The sequence below is a fragment of the Suillus fuscotomentosus genome (genome assembly GCF_016647785.1).
Source record: "Suillus fuscotomentosus strain FC203 chromosome Unknown F5891scaffold_28, whole genome shotgun sequence".
In the NCBI taxonomy this organism is placed as follows: domain Eukaryota; kingdom Fungi; phylum Basidiomycota; class Agaricomycetes; order Boletales; family Suillaceae; genus Suillus; species Suillus fuscotomentosus.
This window is the reverse complement of record NW_024539540.1, coordinates 65,366-81,464: the sequence shown is the minus strand read 5'-3', so window position 1 is coordinate 81,464 and position 16,099 is coordinate 65,366. Positions and strand designations below refer to the sequence as shown.

General features: G+C 46.7%; 4 protein-coding genes across 4 annotated transcripts; 2 read left to right on the top strand and 2 right to left on the bottom strand.

Moving 5' to 3' along the window:
- Window positions 1–4,430: 4,430 nt before the first annotated feature.
- F5891DRAFT_952457 (uncharacterized protein) lies at window positions 4,431–5,758 on the bottom strand (the record flags this gene model as incomplete). Its single annotated transcript, XM_041375113.1, has 4 exons — window positions 4,431–4,907; window positions 4,973–5,134; window positions 5,175–5,312; window positions 5,378–5,758. 4 exons carry the CDS (start codon window positions 5,756–5,758, stop codon window positions 4,431–4,433), a joined length of 1,158 nt encoding a protein of 385 aa, XP_041225714.1.
- Window positions 5,759–6,805: 1,047 nt separating this feature from the next.
- Window positions 6,806–7,336, bottom strand: F5891DRAFT_980431 (uncharacterized protein; the record flags this gene model as incomplete). Its single annotated transcript, XM_041376998.1, has 1 exon — window positions 6,806–7,336. One exon carries the CDS (start codon window positions 7,334–7,336, stop codon window positions 6,806–6,808), a length of 531 nt encoding a protein of 176 aa, XP_041225713.1.
- Window positions 7,337–7,853: 517 nt separating this feature from the next.
- On the top strand, window positions 7,854–9,215 carry F5891DRAFT_895419 (uncharacterized protein; the record flags this gene model as incomplete). The annotated part of the gene is made up of 6 exons (XM_041373362.1): window positions 7,854–8,388; window positions 8,439–8,549; window positions 8,612–8,660; window positions 8,757–8,881; window positions 8,937–9,073; window positions 9,144–9,215. Coding segments are annotated over 6 exons (1,029 nt in total), but the record flags the coding sequence as incomplete, so codon positions are not given.
- A 4,751-nt stretch (window positions 9,216–13,966) lies between these two features.
- On the top strand, window positions 13,967–16,009 carry F5891DRAFT_952728 (acyl-CoA dehydrogenase NM domain-like protein; the record flags this gene model as incomplete). The annotated part of the gene is made up of 8 exons (XM_041375129.1): window positions 13,967–14,087; window positions 14,140–14,341; window positions 14,395–14,514; window positions 14,562–14,717; window positions 14,768–15,284; window positions 15,342–15,384; window positions 15,437–15,448; window positions 15,504–16,009. 8 exons carry the CDS (start codon window positions 13,967–13,969, stop codon window positions 16,007–16,009), a joined length of 1,677 nt encoding a protein of 558 aa, XP_041225711.1.
- Window positions 16,010–16,099: the final 90 nt, after the last annotated feature.

Sequence of the window (16,099 nt, the reverse complement as noted above, 5' to 3'; positions counted from 1 at the left end):
GAGTCACAGCAAGTCACATCACGTGATGTTTGTGGAAACTGCTTGAGGCCTATCTTAGTTTGCTGATGATCTCATTTGCATAGCACTTACGGGAACAACGGTAAGCTTCGAACACTCGATGTCATAATGATCGAGCACTGGCGTCATCTTTTCAACACTCACACAGCGGGGAAACTGACATTTTATCACCTTTTGCCGCCAGTGAAATTACATTCTAAAGGTAATCCAGAGCGCTCCGGAACGCTCTAGGCTAGGTCTGGAATGGTCTAGCCAGGTCCAGATCTGCTTTTGATTGAAATCTTGCAAGAGGTAAAATGTTGAAACCCCCGGTGTGTCATAACCCCAGAAAATTTATCTCGTGACCGTCAGCCTAATAAGGTAATACCTGTTTTCTGGACTTTTGGTGATTGCTGCGCCTCATATAGCAGAAAGGTACGTTATCATCAGGAAAACCCTCCCCAGACAAATTTACTTAAAGATGTAACATTAGAACTAATCCGAACTAATCCTGCGTTATTATATCTAAATTTTACAAATTCGAGTTTTAGCTAGCTTAGGTCAGTTTTTTTACCCCCTAATAAAAACACAAGAATTAGCAACTATTTTCAGTAATTCAAACACATTAGCATGACTTTTAGAATTGATTTTTTTTATCTTAGACGAGGGTTCCAACCGAGTCAGACAGAATAAGATACAAGAACAAAATTAAATTTGATTAGAAATGGGTATATGGGCAGTAGGCTAATTTAAATAACAGCGCGCGCTATGACCAACTGGGAGACTATGTATCAGCTTCACGATTCCGTATTGTACACTATGAAAATGAGCAGGGGATGATTCAGTCTTCTTCCATATTGTCGAGGTCAAGTAACTCGAATGCTTCGAGCTCAGCAGCATGGCCACCAGCAGCGGCGCTGCTGTATCGCAACTTCCTGCAAGCAGAGTGAGCATCGAGGCAATACTACCTAAGTGGAACTCACTGTGCAGCCTCATAGATGTCGGCCATCATACAGTGGAATTTCGCAGGTGCGTCCTTCTGAGCTCAAACGAGGATCGACAGACTCACTTCCTGTGAACGGTGGGCGACGACATGGATCAGCGTGGCTCAAGAATCGACAGACTCACTTCCTGCGAACGGTGGGCGACGACATGGATCAGCGTGGCTCAAGCTCGAATGAGGATCAACAGACTCACTTCCTGCAAACGGTAGGCGACGACATGGATCAGCGTGGCTCGAGCTCAAACGAGGATCGACAAACTCACTTCCTGCGAATGGTGGGCAACGACATGGATCAGCGTGGCTCGAGCTCGAATGAGGATCGACAAACTCACTCACTACAAACAGCGGACAACAGCTTGGATCAGCGTGGCTCGAACTCGAACTCGGACCGACAGACTCACTCACTGCGAACAGCGGGCAACAACTTGGCGAACTCGAACTCGGACCGACTCACTCACTGTGAACATCCTAGAATAAATAGTTTTTAGAATAAATAGGTTTGCTTCAAACAAGTTTAGAATTTAAAAAAAATCATTGCGCACCTTACAGCTGTGTGCAAAAACCTTGACAGTAGCGCGCGTGACAAGAATACATTAGGAAATAAAATAAAATAAAGTCTTAACAGCATGAATCACAGCGGTGCTCAACATTCAACACTATGCCATTCCGAAAAATCAGTCGTGATGTCAAACTCGCGGCTGTCAAGCTTCATGAACAGAACATACTGTCTCTTGAACAAATACTTGACTGTGTCGGCTTGTCAGAAAGCACATTCTGGCGCATGCTCAAACTTTGGCGTGAAACAGGGGATGTTGTTCGACACAATTATGGTCCTCCTGGTCGTCCCCGAGTACTCACCTTTGATGATGTGAACTATCTACTTCGACTCGTGAACCACCGTCCTGACTGGTTCCTCGATGAACTACCGGTCTTACTCAGCGATAACAGATTCATTTCCATTCACTACACGACCATCTACCGAGAGCTTTCCCGCGCAGGAATTTCCCGCAAAAAGCTGAAGAAGATTGCAAAAGAAAGAAACGAGAACAAACGGGCAGATTTTATCAGGAGAATGGCACAATATGAACCTGAGGAGCTTGGATTCCTGGACGAGACATCAAAGGACGAGAGGACATTGGGAAGAAGCAATGGGAGGTCATTGATGGGTACTCGTGCTGTGAAGAAGCAAGTTTTCGTTCGTGGGCATCGTCTATCTGGACTTGGGCTGCTCACTGTTGATGGCATGATTGCCATCTCTGTCGTCGAGGGCTCATTCACAACAGCAAGTTTCAAAACATTTATTGAAGGGGATGTTGTAAGTGTTTTTATCACTACAAGCTGAACAATCTCTAATATTCTACTAGCTGCCCTTATGTACACCATACCCAGGTAGATTGAGCGTGCTCATAATGGACAATGCCAAGATTCACCATGGAGAAGGTGTGGCAGAACTCATTCGCGAAGCTGGTAGGTAGTTCAAGGCACCACTTATATTCACTCATTGAGCATTGACAGGTGTACGACTCGAGTATCTACCACCTTACTCCCCCGATCTCAACCCAATTGAAGAAGCTTTCTCCAAGATCAAGGCCTTCATTCGTCGTAACCAAGATTACTTCTCAGATGACATTAATGGTATCATATATGACATGTACATTGCAATGGACGTGATAACTTCCTCTGATGCTGAAGGGTATATTATGCACGCTGGTTATTTCTAGATTACACGAAACACAATACAATGTATGACTTGGAAAGCACGAGGTGTATGATTACAGGAATGTTGAGCATGTCTATAGGTACAAAAAATGAGAGCAAGCATTGACGTTGTCTTCTTAGATAGATGATCTATAGATAAACACCTATAAAACAAATATCTCCACGGTCAGCGATTCAGACAAATATCAATGACTGATAACGTGGTCGTTCGTGGGTGGCTAGTTGTATACTACCCAAAGTATGTTCAGCTAAGGATACTTCTGCAAGATCAGTAATACGATGGTCAATCCAATCTATGGACTTGACAGGAAAACAAACAAACAATGGTCAGCCTGACAGTATGGCGATGACCAAAAGAATATACGGGATTCTTCCTCAAGTTCCCTTTCAACAACAGTGCCTCGTACCAACTATACTCCAAAGAAATGGTGCAGAATTACAATGATAAACCCCCTCAGCACAAAACAGGTAGAATCAAAGGTCAAGACTAGTCAAATGCTTTATTGTAGAACTCTTAGCTCAATATTGAACCTGCTGTCAAGGAACTCTTCTTTGAGTATTCAAACAGACTCAGGAACGGACGTCCTTGGGTTTACTACCAAGTCCCCTCTTCAACGGCTAAAGCCTAGCAGGCACAGAATATCTTGGCTCAGTATCACTACTCAGATGAGTGAGGTCAAGCTTCACTATCAATTCCTAAAGTCTCCCCACTATGCTACTACTGAGTCTTAGGTGGACGTAGAGACAACACGAATATTTTGGAAATATATTTCTGGACAAAGACCACCAAAGGTTGGTGAAAGTAAAAGAAAAGAAAAAGAATAATAGAAATCAGAATAAAAGTGTGGCTGTACCTTGCTTGCTGGTTGTTGCACACAGTGAGCTCACAGCGGGTCGTTCAGTATGATGAGCTTGCAGTATTACTGTCTCTTGAGAGTGTTCCTCTCAGTCTTGAAACAGTTCTTGACACTGGTACTGACACTTATCACACCTTACTTCACAACTTAGTGTTAGTTGGGCTGAGAAACACCCTACTACCTGCTGGTATCTGCTTCTTTTTTATTTCAAAAACTGAGGTCATTATATACACAATAAATGTGGCTGTGCTACTAGTGTATTCAAGAGTCATCAAGAGTCATAATGAGTCATATGTGCAAGGTGAGTCATAGTGAGTCATAGTAAGTATCTAGAGTGAGTCGTAGTGAGTCATATATTCAGAGGGAGTCATAGTGAGTCATTGGGTATTTGCTAAGTCATGTGACCTGTCCAACCCCTGATGACAAATCCAGAAGGAGAGTAAGAAGTGTCACATGATATGAATCCTGTGCGTGGCTGTCTTTGCTTTGCTTTGTTGGAAGGGTGAGAATGACACGAGCCTAGTATTTAGGGGTTTACTAATGTTTTTCCAGGACAACATATGTGGGAAATATTTTTCACAGTCACCTGACATGTGTGGGATTCTGTCTGGGTCATCACCATGGCTGACTAAGCAAAACTCATCGCAGAATTAAATGTACTAAAATATTCAGGCTGCTGGCATATAAACTTGAAAAAATAAAAAGAAAAGCAAAAAATATTCCCTTAGCCTCAGTCCAACTTCAGATAAAAGGGAAAAGGGTTTCATAGTGGTATTTCAGGGTATTTGACTCATGAGAGAGTATTGGTCGTCCATGCACCGAACCGGTTTGGTGCAGGTCAACGTGTCCGAAATTCACTGGCCCCAATGTCTCATAGCCGCTTTCATTGCAGCAATCTCACCAAATTTGAAACCCATCTCCCGCAGTTCTGGAACTACAATGAAGGTCAGTGTCTCCGCACTCGTATAGCCGTTTTCATGCAGCCTCGTTCGGATCCCATCACTAAGCTTGTACGAAGTACAGAAATCGTCCAGGGAGAGGTCAGGGCCATGACGTGAACCAGGCTGGAAAAGAAAGTGTTGATCTTGCATCGTAGGGGGGGCACGTTCCTCAGTTGGTTGCACATTCGTGGGGCGAAACACGTTGAGTAATTCTGGAGGGATGTTGAAGTTGAAGACTGGAGCGGTTGAGTTGCCAGCAGTTGGTTGGTTACGATTCGTGAGGCGACGCTGAAGCAGTGGAGACAGTTCATCGAGTTGATGACCTGGTATCATGTTGAACTTATGGTGGTTGGGTGGTGTTTCCAAGTTCGCGAGACTATCATCCTTGTTCTGTCAAACAGCTGAGAATAGCATGAATAATTAGCGAATTGATACAAAAACAATCAAGAGAGTACCCAGGCAGCTGCCCACACAGCGAAGTGTTCATGCCCAAGTGGAAAGTGATCAGAGCGCTCCGGGTGCACGAAACAATGGTCCGAGGAGCATCCCACTTTTGAACGCATCCAGCGATTCTGGAGAAGCTGAATTTTCGAGTTTATCTTCACATTGAGTGCGGTCTCGATCATTGACTTGGGCTTCTTCTGCAGTCATTTATACATCATTTGGGTATGAAAGACTCAAAACACCACTTACCTCAGCCTTGGATTTCTTTTTCGGCCGCTCATCTTCGTCGCCAGCATCACTATTCTCACTCTCGCTATCTTGGCTCTCCTCATCTGAGTCCTTGCTATTCTTCTTTGAGGACTTGGTTTTCTGTGACAATGTTAGCACATACATGCACTTGAAAAGCATACATATACCTTATTTTTCAGTAGACGAGCCTTGATCACCAGATTTACTGAGGGAGTCTTTTGCTTCGATGCGAGGTCGAGGAGAAATTGATAGTCAGTAGGTGAACACAATGGCATAGAAGATGCTTGAGTCCGTGGTATGGTCCATGCGACAGAGTAGTGTTCAAAGGTGATTGTCTTCGGTTTCAAACCCTCGGAGATCTTTTCAAGAATTTGTGCTTTGATTGTGTCGAACTCGAGCTCAGGAGAAAGCACCAAGAATGCGTTGATCGATTTGCGTTGTTTTTCAGCCTTTTGCATCTGGGTAATTGAGTACATAGTTAGATAATAGGTGATGGGTGCCGGTTTTCTCAGTTCTGCGTGCACATTGACTTGGACAGTTTCGGCCATGTCAGAAGCTTCGCGAGAGCCACAACTCACCCTGAGTATTACTCTACTGTTGTAGGTGCATGTAGTACTCACATATAGTCTTGGATGGCTGCTTGCGAGGACGTCCTCGTTTCTTCGCAGGCTCTTTCGCAGCCACAGGTGAAGTCGGCTCTATTTTGTTGTCTGGACTCGTGTCCATCGGAACAATTGGGGTTGTTTCACGTTCGGTTTCGACCGCAGTGTCAGAAAGCTCATCGAAGATGGAAGGCATGGTGAGAGGAATTAAAGATTGATAATACTAATCAGTTACGAGCTAGGGGAAGGCACGATACAATTGCGGCACGACTTTTATTTATTTATTTCCTAATGTATTCTTGTCACGCGCGCTACTGTCAAGGTTTTTGCACACAGCTGTAATTGTATGTAGTGCATGAACACCAGCAATGAAGCTTGAGGCCTCTTAAGCTTCGAAGACGAGAGTGAGAGTTGAAGATCAGTGACATGGCGCCACTTCGCTCAAACATTTCAAACTACAAGTCACATGATTCAAACAAATATGTACAAATGTTGGACTTAAGATATTTCGAAAAATTGGTCATGGCAAGGGTGGAGCTCGCTGCAGGCGAGCCGAAAAGATTCCAAGGGTTCGCAGGGGGTCCGACTTCCGAAGCCGGAAAACGATCCCAGGGAGTCTGGCGTCTGGCGTCCTGCGTCCTATGAGAATGATCGTCCTTGGTTAACTCAGGGAGTCAGACTCAACATTTCGACGGAGAGCAGCCATTGGCCCGTTCTAAAGGCCATATCTCCAAGGTGAGAAACTCTGAACTCGGTTTATTTTTTGTATTTACGGTAACATACTGACTGGTGACATTGAATAGTTAGTTACATGGATAGCTTTACAAAATGTCCACAACGTTTCGACGAAGAGCAGCCATCGGCCCGAGTCCTATCATTCTAAAGGCCATATCCCCAAGGTGAGAAATTCTGAACTCGGTTTTATCTTTTGTATTTGCGGTACATACTGACATTGAATAGTTAAATGATAGCTTTACAAACGCCGCTTACTCGCTACTCGCCAATCCAATCGTTCTCTTCCTCTTTAGGTTCCGTCTCGGCCTTAGTCTTCTTTGGCCTCTCGTACAAGTCCTCCGAGTCTGAATCTTCTTCCTCTTTGGGTTCCGTCTCGCCCTTGGCCTTCTCTGGCCTCTCGTACAAGTCCTCCGAATCTGAATCTTCTCGCAGCCTCTGATCCCTCAATTGTTGGATCTCGACTCTAGCTGACTCCATGGCAGCAATGCGCATGGTCCTCACCACCTTCTGCGTGTCTTTGTAGCTACTCACATTTTTGTAGATGTCTTGAATAACGGTGGGCTGAAAGCCCGAGCGGGTCGCAAAGGAGTTGATCTGGTCGTCGAATCCGACTTGCACGAAGCGCGCAATGTCTGCGGGATGAATCTGGATGTCCGGCCGAACTCTGACAGTGTCGTAGCTGCCGGTGAACACATCAAGCGCTTTCTCTGCGTTTGTATGTGTGCTAGTATGTGTGTTAGCTCTCCCTGCAGTAGACTTGCAGGAGGGAATATGGATGTGCGGGGCCATTGAGTATTGAACTACTGTGTAACTAGTAATTAGTATTTCCCTGAATTTTACGCGATCGGTGTGCACTCCAATAACGATGTGGTGAATTCGGAATTTCAACCCACCAATCAGAAGTTCAGACAATATTCTTTCAACGGCAGTAGCTCGCGTGCAGAAAATATATGTATAGCGGGGATCACGTCAAGACGTTATAGCGTGGTAGTTGTCAAAGGTCAAAGAGGACTCAGAACCCCCTAAAACATGTCTGTGGCTCCACCTCCACCAGTACTACACCTTCGCAGGACATGTCAATATCCGAGCCTAAAGTAGTCCTCAACCTCCTCAAAAACTCGGCAGCCGTCTCGCCTATCGATAAAAGTGCCTTTGAGAAAAGCTGGACTGTAAACGTAAGTTTTTCTTTTGGCCGTCAGAGACGTTGTCATTGACTCGTCGAATGACGGATTAAACACAGGTCGAGAAACGAGTCAGCATATGGAAAGAGTCCCGTAACCATAAGACCCACCCATGTCCAGAGTTTCAGTTGAGGTGGGAGGCCGAGGTCGTCGAATACGTGCAGTGCCTATGGGAAAAGAGTCGACCTCGATCAAAGAAAATCGAGCCTACACATAAGTTAGGCCTCAATATCCCATTGCTCGGGCCTCGATTCGTGCCCCCGTCTTACATACATATTCAAAAGCGCTCGGGACTCGGACATCAAGACATAGAGCCAGTAACACAGTACATCAAACCCTTCAATGTCATTCACCCGTTCTACTACCCACAGCTTGCCACCTGTCCTCGATGCGGCTCTGACAAGGAGACCACCTGGGAAGGGTGGACAAGCACGGGGCCGCGCGAACTCCATGGTCTTATCTGCGAAGAGACAGCACTCAGCGCCCAACTCCGATGCAATACATGCAAGGAATCAACAAAGATGAAGAAGGCAACCGACAAGAACATACCTGGAGATGCCGAAGATGTCCAAGCGCATCAACCAGCCAACTTGGAGGGCTACTGTTTTGCAATGACGAGCGCTGCATACTGGAGTTCATGGGAGCACTGGCAGATTCCTCGTGAGTTTCGTGCATTAGATGTCAGGAGCATCCACTCACCAAACGAACAGGCAACATCCCAATCTTTTTCTATCGCTGTGCCCTAATGCGTGATCTCTTCGACTTGCTGGTGGAGATGCGCCCGTCAACAACCTCTGCAGGGCTGGAAGAAAGAGTCAGACGTGAGTGCATGCAGTCTTTCTTTTTAGAAAGACACTCTTACCGTATTCGGTGTGCCGCAAAGAGCTCCACCTGTTGGAACACAAGCGGCGAATGCTTGAATACCTTGAAGTGTTTCAGATACAGCCCACCTGCAATGCAAATAGCAGACTTACCGACTATTTCTCTGGTAGTAAGAGCGCTGTGAAGACACTCCAGGCATTCTCGAGCGCCAGCGACCCGCTTGCATATGCTGACAAATCGATTTCGGGTGAGATTATCACAGAAGTCTTCCTAGACTTCTGCACACGCACAAGGCAAAAGGAGAGTGGAGAATACCTGAAGACTTCATCAGGTTAGTTTACAGAAAGACTCGTGTGACCAACGAACCTAATTCTCTAACCTGGCAGCCATATGCGGCTCACTCGACAACACGTTCAAAGCAGCAAGTAAGGCCACACTTACCGACAAGGACCGCCAGAAGTCTAGGGAGCTGAAAGGCGGGATATTGAGTGTTTTGAATGAGGACAATCAGATCATTTCATGGGTGAGTTTCGACAATGACTCACCTAAGCTTTTCACTGACATATTCGTTCCATATGTAGTGCTTTTGCCAGACGCGCACGAACGCAGAGATAACTGAACTCCTTCAAGGTCTTAAGCACCACCACGACATTCTAAACGTCCCCCAGCCAAAGATGATGGTCGCTGATAATTGCTGCCAAGTTCGAAATGCAGTGACCTCTGCAATGCCGGAGACAGATTCAAAGCTCGATGTTTGGCACTTTAGTGCGAGGTGAATGCCATGCATCTACTTCTACTTAGTGTCTACTTACTCAATGTGCACTTGAAGATACATCGCTGTCATGCTCCAATCGAGCAAAAGTCCTTATCGAGGCGCTGTCGCTGCTGACATCACAGGCGCCATTCTCAAGACGCATGCCGAGAAAGGTCAGCCTGCGCGATACTGGGACCGAGCAGAGCAGGAACGGAGGCTTATGGTGGCATTCAGCAAATGGGCAGACAAAGGTGTTTGGTCAGCTGCAGCGCAGAAAGTAAGTTTCATTTTTCGCTAAGTACCACTGTAATCGATCGCTACTGACAATAATGGCTCAGGTTCACCAAGAACAGTTGAAACATGTCCGCAGAGGGTGCCTCGAGCGCAGCGTCCAAGGCATCAGAGCTGATGGGAGTCGCATTGAGGGATCCCACAAAGGGTGGAATTCCCTTCAGCGAGCACAGCCAAGCGGTGTGACGATGCTCGCTGCCCTCGGCCATGATTTTGTCCTCCGTCGCAACGTGCGAGTGGCTTTCAGCAGGCCCGAACTCACGCCATTCCTCAAGTTCGCCAACGGTTCACATCACCTCCGACTCTGTGACTACATAGCGAGGCTTCACAACACGCTCCAGCAAAAAACTACTGACTCTCAGCTGCAGCTTCTTCCTGAGCTTGGTGACATCGACTCAGGCGAGACTTTTGGGTTAGTTATGTCAGATCATGTAGCGACATTCAGTGGTCTTTTGATCAAGGAGGAGAACATTGAGAAGGGCCTACTTGACTCCTTTGATTCGTCTGTTGACTCCACCACAGGTGAGGAAGTCGACCTTGCGTTTCTTGCCAGTCGGAATGTCATCATCAATGAGTGGCAAATCGACCCCGCCCTTCTTACGCTCCCAGCTGAAACTTCAAGACCAATGGTAAGTAACAACACCTCCATTCAACCCCCCCATATCTCATTTTTTTTCGTGCAGAAACCTTCAGCACCAAAGAGAAAGGCTGTCTGCATCTCGTTGGACTCGGACGATGAAGGGGATGCCAGCAGCGGCACCATCAAAAAACTACGAACCTTAGCATTGCCCAGCACAGAAGTTCCTAGCATGGCCCCAGGTACTGGACGACTCGATGCGTACTTTCCTTCTGTGCAAGACCATCAACGGTGCAGCACACGAAAGCTCCCTCCCGAATTCTCGCAGGATCGCCCAGTGGTTGCCAGCACTGCTATCACACCCGACCAAGAGGTATGTGCTATCACACCCGACCAGCGTTACACGCGAAAACTCCCTCCTGAATTCTCACAGGATTGCCAGGTGATTCCTGGGGCTACCACAGAGGTATGTCCCATCACACCCGACCAGCGTTACACGCGAAAACTTCCTCCCTAATCCTCACAGGATTGCTCCAGCGCTGGGATTAGCAATGCAATTACCCCCAGCGCTGGGATTAGCAATGCAATCACCCCCAGCACTGGAGTCACCAGCGATCACCCAGTGATTCCTGGGGCTACTGCAGAGGTATGTGCAATCAACACCCGACCAGCGTTACACGCGAAAACTCCCTCCCAAATTCTCACAGGATCGCCCAGTGGTTGCCAGCACTGCTATCACACCCGACCAAGAGGTATGTGCAATCACACCTGACCAGCATTACACGCGAAAACTCCCTCCCGAATTCTTTCACAGGATTGCCAGGTGATTCCTGGGGCTACCACAGAGGTATGTCCCATCACACCCGACCAGCATTACACGCGAAAACTCCCTCCCGAATTCTTCACAGGATTGCCCAGTGCTTGGCAGCACTGGCATCAATAACTCGATGGCTATCGCGACAGGCCAGACCCGGTCTCAGTGCCTGTTCTCCATTTCCACGGGTATTGATCCTTGCTCGCTCACCTTCCAAAATTCGGACGAGTTCTATCTATTTATGGAAATGCGGGCTGAGTTCAAATGGCTGTCATATCAAATGACTTCGAAGCGCTGGGTGCTGGCGACAGAAGAGTACAACCGCCGTCTCATCAAGAAAAAGGGCCAGTCAGTCGTCCAGAAGAACCCACAAGCCCTCCTACGTGCGCTGGGTGACATCGAGCCGAAGCTGATGAGCAAAATCACCAAGAATGACTATACCTGTGAGTCCGTTTGCAAACACCCCAAACTACTTTAACATTGGGTAAACAGCACGCAAAAACAGTGAGTCATTTTGGCGCCGTCATTGTTCCGTCGTCCCACTTGTGAAGGAAGAGCCAGGCAGAAAGGTCAGTCACTTGCATCTGGTCGTTTGCACATCGTTCGCGCTGACACATCAACCATCATTTTATTTTCAAGGCTCGAAAGGCACAGACATGCTCCCGCTGTCAAACAATTATGTATCCAGGACCCGAGAACTCGCCCCTCAACCACAAGAAGGGGTATTGCGCAGATGGTGTCAAGCAGTCCTCCAAGGCTGCCGGCGAGGAACTGCCTCCCTGGCCTCAGCCACGAGGAATCTTCTCTGAGGGCCGAACATTCCACCCTCACGTGTTCCTGTCGACGGTCCAGCGCGTCTACTGAGCACGTCTTCATGCAGGGACCAGGAGAGACGGACCTGCTCGAGACCGAAGCATTTTCGAAGCTGCTGATTTCACGCACCGAGGTTCACGAGTCGGATAACATGGTGCTTTTTCGACTGTTCAAGGGTTTCGTCACTGACCCAACCACTCCCCGCGACCGGATTGTCTCTCGCAACGGTGAGGAGTGGCTGAGGATTAACTACCTGCAGCAGTAACATTTTTTTTCGGTGAGTCGCGCACAGATTCTTTGAGTCGCGCACCGGTTACCCTGTTCTGATTGGCTCCCCCTCCCAGCTCCCATTCTCGCACTAACGAATTCCAAATATCCCCCCCGTTTAATTACCCGCTTCCCCCGCTTCCCATTCGTTGGATCCGTTCGTCCATTTCGTCCGTTCGTTCTGATCCGGTGTTCGTTCCGTTTGTCCGTTCGTTTCTGTCCGTTCCGTCAATGGCATTATGGTCCGTTTGTTCGTCGTTGACTCACCGTGTTCGTTTGTGAGTGGGCCTGCTCAGCAGGCCCACTCAACAACTTAAGACATTGCCGGAAGACAAAGATAGGTAGGGAGAACTCCTGCCGAAAGACAAGATCGTAGGAGAACAGGATCAATGATATTATTCTGCCGAAGACAAGATCGTAGAGAACAAGATCAATGATTCCTGTTCGGAATGGGAACAGACACGGGGGCAACACACGCTGCTTTGAGAGCTTCGAGCGTGTTAGATGTCGCCCCCCGCGCCATGTTCTGTAAGTGCGGCAAATCCCGGCGTCACGTGACCTTTGACCTCACATGCTTTTCAAACGGTCCAAACGGTCTGTCGGTCTTTGAAAAAACGGTCGACCGTTTGCGTGAGAACCCTTGCCATGTCGAAGCTGCCGATATTTCTTCACATCGGGGTGAACGATATTTAAAAGAGGTTTATATGTTGTACAAAATGTGAAGACAATATTTAATATTTAAACTAACATAAAGATGGGTGCACGACTTCAAATTTTGGTGGTGTTTTGTGTGTAATCCAAAATATCAAATATTCACAACCATATTCCCACAGACAATATGTCAATAAACATAAGAAATATAGTCAGATTTTTCATGTCTGCTTCAACTTAAAGTTCAATTTCCATGTAAAACTTTGGAGAAAACTTGAAGTTTTACAGATGACATGACATTAAAACTCGATTTAAATGTCAAGCTTTGGCAAAACTTCAAGTTTTCTCCAAAGTTTTATGTAAGAATCAAACTTTAAATTGAAGCAGACATGGAAAATCTGATTATATTTATTATATTTGTTGACATATTGTCTGTGGGAATATGGTTGTGAATATTTGATATTTTGGATGACACACAAAACACCACCAAAATTTGAAGTTGTGCACCCATCTTTATGTTAGTTTAAATATCAAATATTGTTTTCACATTTTGTACAACATATAAACCTCTTTTAAATATTGTTCACCCCGATGTGCTTCGTTCAAACTACAAGTCACATGATACAAACAAATATGCACAAATGCTGGACTTGGATATTTTAAAATTTTGTTGCACACTCACGGCATCAATGATCACACTATTCAGGTGTCGAGTTTCTCAATAGGCATGGTTTTATGACCCTTAGGTAGTACTCTATAACTTAGCAATAATTACATGTATGTTATGAATGATATTGATATCTAGCTCTAATTTGTAATAGTTTATCTGACTTAGAAGAGTTAGATGTATTGTAGAAAAAAACTCGTCTAACATTATCATCTTTAGCTACTTTCTTCATAAATAGCTGTGATTGTGCTAATGTTACGAATTTTTGTGAATTCTCCCTAATTTGCCTTGGGAGGGTTTTCCTGATGATGGGGGCAGGAAGAACGAGTCCGTCGAGTGACTGGCATGATGGTATATCGATAAACTCTGTCAGCCCATCTGTCACACTGATTCGGGATATTCAGGATGATTATAGATCAAATTCCATCTTTGAAATTTCTCGAAATTTCGCTGGCCGAACAGACTCTAAGGTTACCCCGTGGCCTACATGATTGTGGCTGATAGATTGGACTATCTAGATACTATATAACAGACGAGGGTGGGAGTAACATACTTTGTTCCCTCACTCCGAGACATTCCATTATGACACCTACGTCGCAGCTTTGTCAGTCAGATCTATTCAAGAAATGCTCTGAGCTCCTCAGTAGCAATGCTCGAGTGGTCCTCTCATACGAGAGAGCCAAGGCCATTGGCTTAGCACTCGGTGCATATCAAACTGTTTTGTTCGCGGGGCATGTCTTGATCTTGTATTGCAGGCATTACTCTTAATGACACATTGAATTTGACGCAAAAATTTTGGGACATCCACACCGACCCGATCATAGTCCGAGATGGGGCCGCGACTACGCTGGTGACAATCCAGTACAATCTGGTCGCAGGAACGCTTGCAAAATATGCTGCGACTACTAGACCTGATTTGGTCTCCCTCGTCGAGGATATTCTTCGGTGGGATGTCATGTGAGCAAACTTTCATGTCCATTTTGCAGAGGCACTACATAATCTCCTTGCAGTGGTCAATTCTGCCTTACTGAGCTGGGGAGAGGCCTAGACATTTTCCGAATGAAGACATCAGCGACACTTCTTCCAACAGGCGAATTCGACCTCCATACACCGTCGCCCTCGGATGCCAAGTACGAGATCAGTATATCTTTGAGAGCTGCTAATCACGATGATGCAGGTTCATGCCGCCAACCATTCCAGTGAAAGGTCTTCCATGCGTCGGCGTTGTTTTCGCACAACTGTACGTGGACGGCGAATGCCGAGGACCTCGACCGTTTATTGTGAATCTGAACGACGGATATGATATGTGCAACGGGGTGACTTCAATGCAAATGTTTTTTAAATTTTATTTCACCGATTTCAAACTTATTGCTCTATGACTAGGTTGCTACCACCTAGAGGAGGCTCGTCCCCCGTCAATCATGCGCTCACAAGCTTCCATCACGTCCGCTTACCGCCTTCGGCCCTTCTCGGGGACCTCACCAAGTCCGACACAATCCATCGTGACTTCATGTCGTCTATATGGCGTGTTATGGTCGGGTCGCTAGCGCTCAGCTCACTTGCGATACCTTATCTCCAGGTGGGATCGTTCGTCGCCGCGCGTTACTTTCAGCGTCGTCATGTCACCAGTTTGCAAGGAAATCCTATGCCCATAATTTCATACCGAACACAACAGCTCCCTTTATTACACGCCATTGCTCAGGCGTTCGTTCTGAGAGCGCTTCACAAATGGGCTGTCGAACAGTTTATGGACCAGAGTATTGATGTGCGTGTGCGACACGGCATCGCGGCTTGCTGCAAAGCAGTCATGCTTCAGCATGCACAAGTTGCAAATTACGCACTGTCTGAAAGGCTTGGAGCCCAAGGCCTCTTCGAATATAACCAGCTGTCCAACTTTTATGTACGAGCGCCTTCTCTTTGACAGTCATGCTAGAGCAATAATTAATCTGTTTCACAGAGCGAGGTGAGAGGAATTAGCATCGCTGAAGGTGACACTTTAGGTAAATGACTTTTAGCCTCTTCCGGTGACGTGATGCTGATAAAAGATTCCAGCGCTTTCCATGCGTCAGTACAGTACATCGATGTTCGCACCAACCAAAGACTTACAGATAAATTATAGGACTCGTGGCAGACACCTTGTCGCAAACGTACGAGTTACCTTTCTCGACACACCCAGATGGGTCACTTGCGATGCACGAAATCTCGTTATTCGACGAGGCAACCGAGACAGTTTCCTCCTCGTCCGATTTCACGCAGGCGTTCATGCAATACGTGCAGCCACGCTGTCAGCAGATGGTCGAATCCATGGGACACCGCATGGCCTATGATGCCGCTGTCGACCAAGGGATCTCCCAATATCTTGTCAATCTGTATAACATCAATGCGATCAAGACAGATGCCGCGTGGTATGTGGAACATGGCGCGTTTACGCGGAAGGCCATCATGCATATGGAGGATGCTGCTTTGTCCGCAGCTTTGCCTCGCCTGGAGGAGTTGCTCACTGCGATGGAGGTTGAGCCATACGTGTCGTCACCTATCATATCGGATAAGCGATGGGAGGAATTTAGCAGGATGCTGCCTGTCTATAGTTCCCTTCAGGCTCAGGTACTAGCGGCGCGACTTTAGTTTTGGAGCGAGCTCGAATTTGAAGTTCTGGGTTCCTACAACCTCGCATAGAATATGAGAGATCTTTAGAGACGGTTGCTCATAACTTTC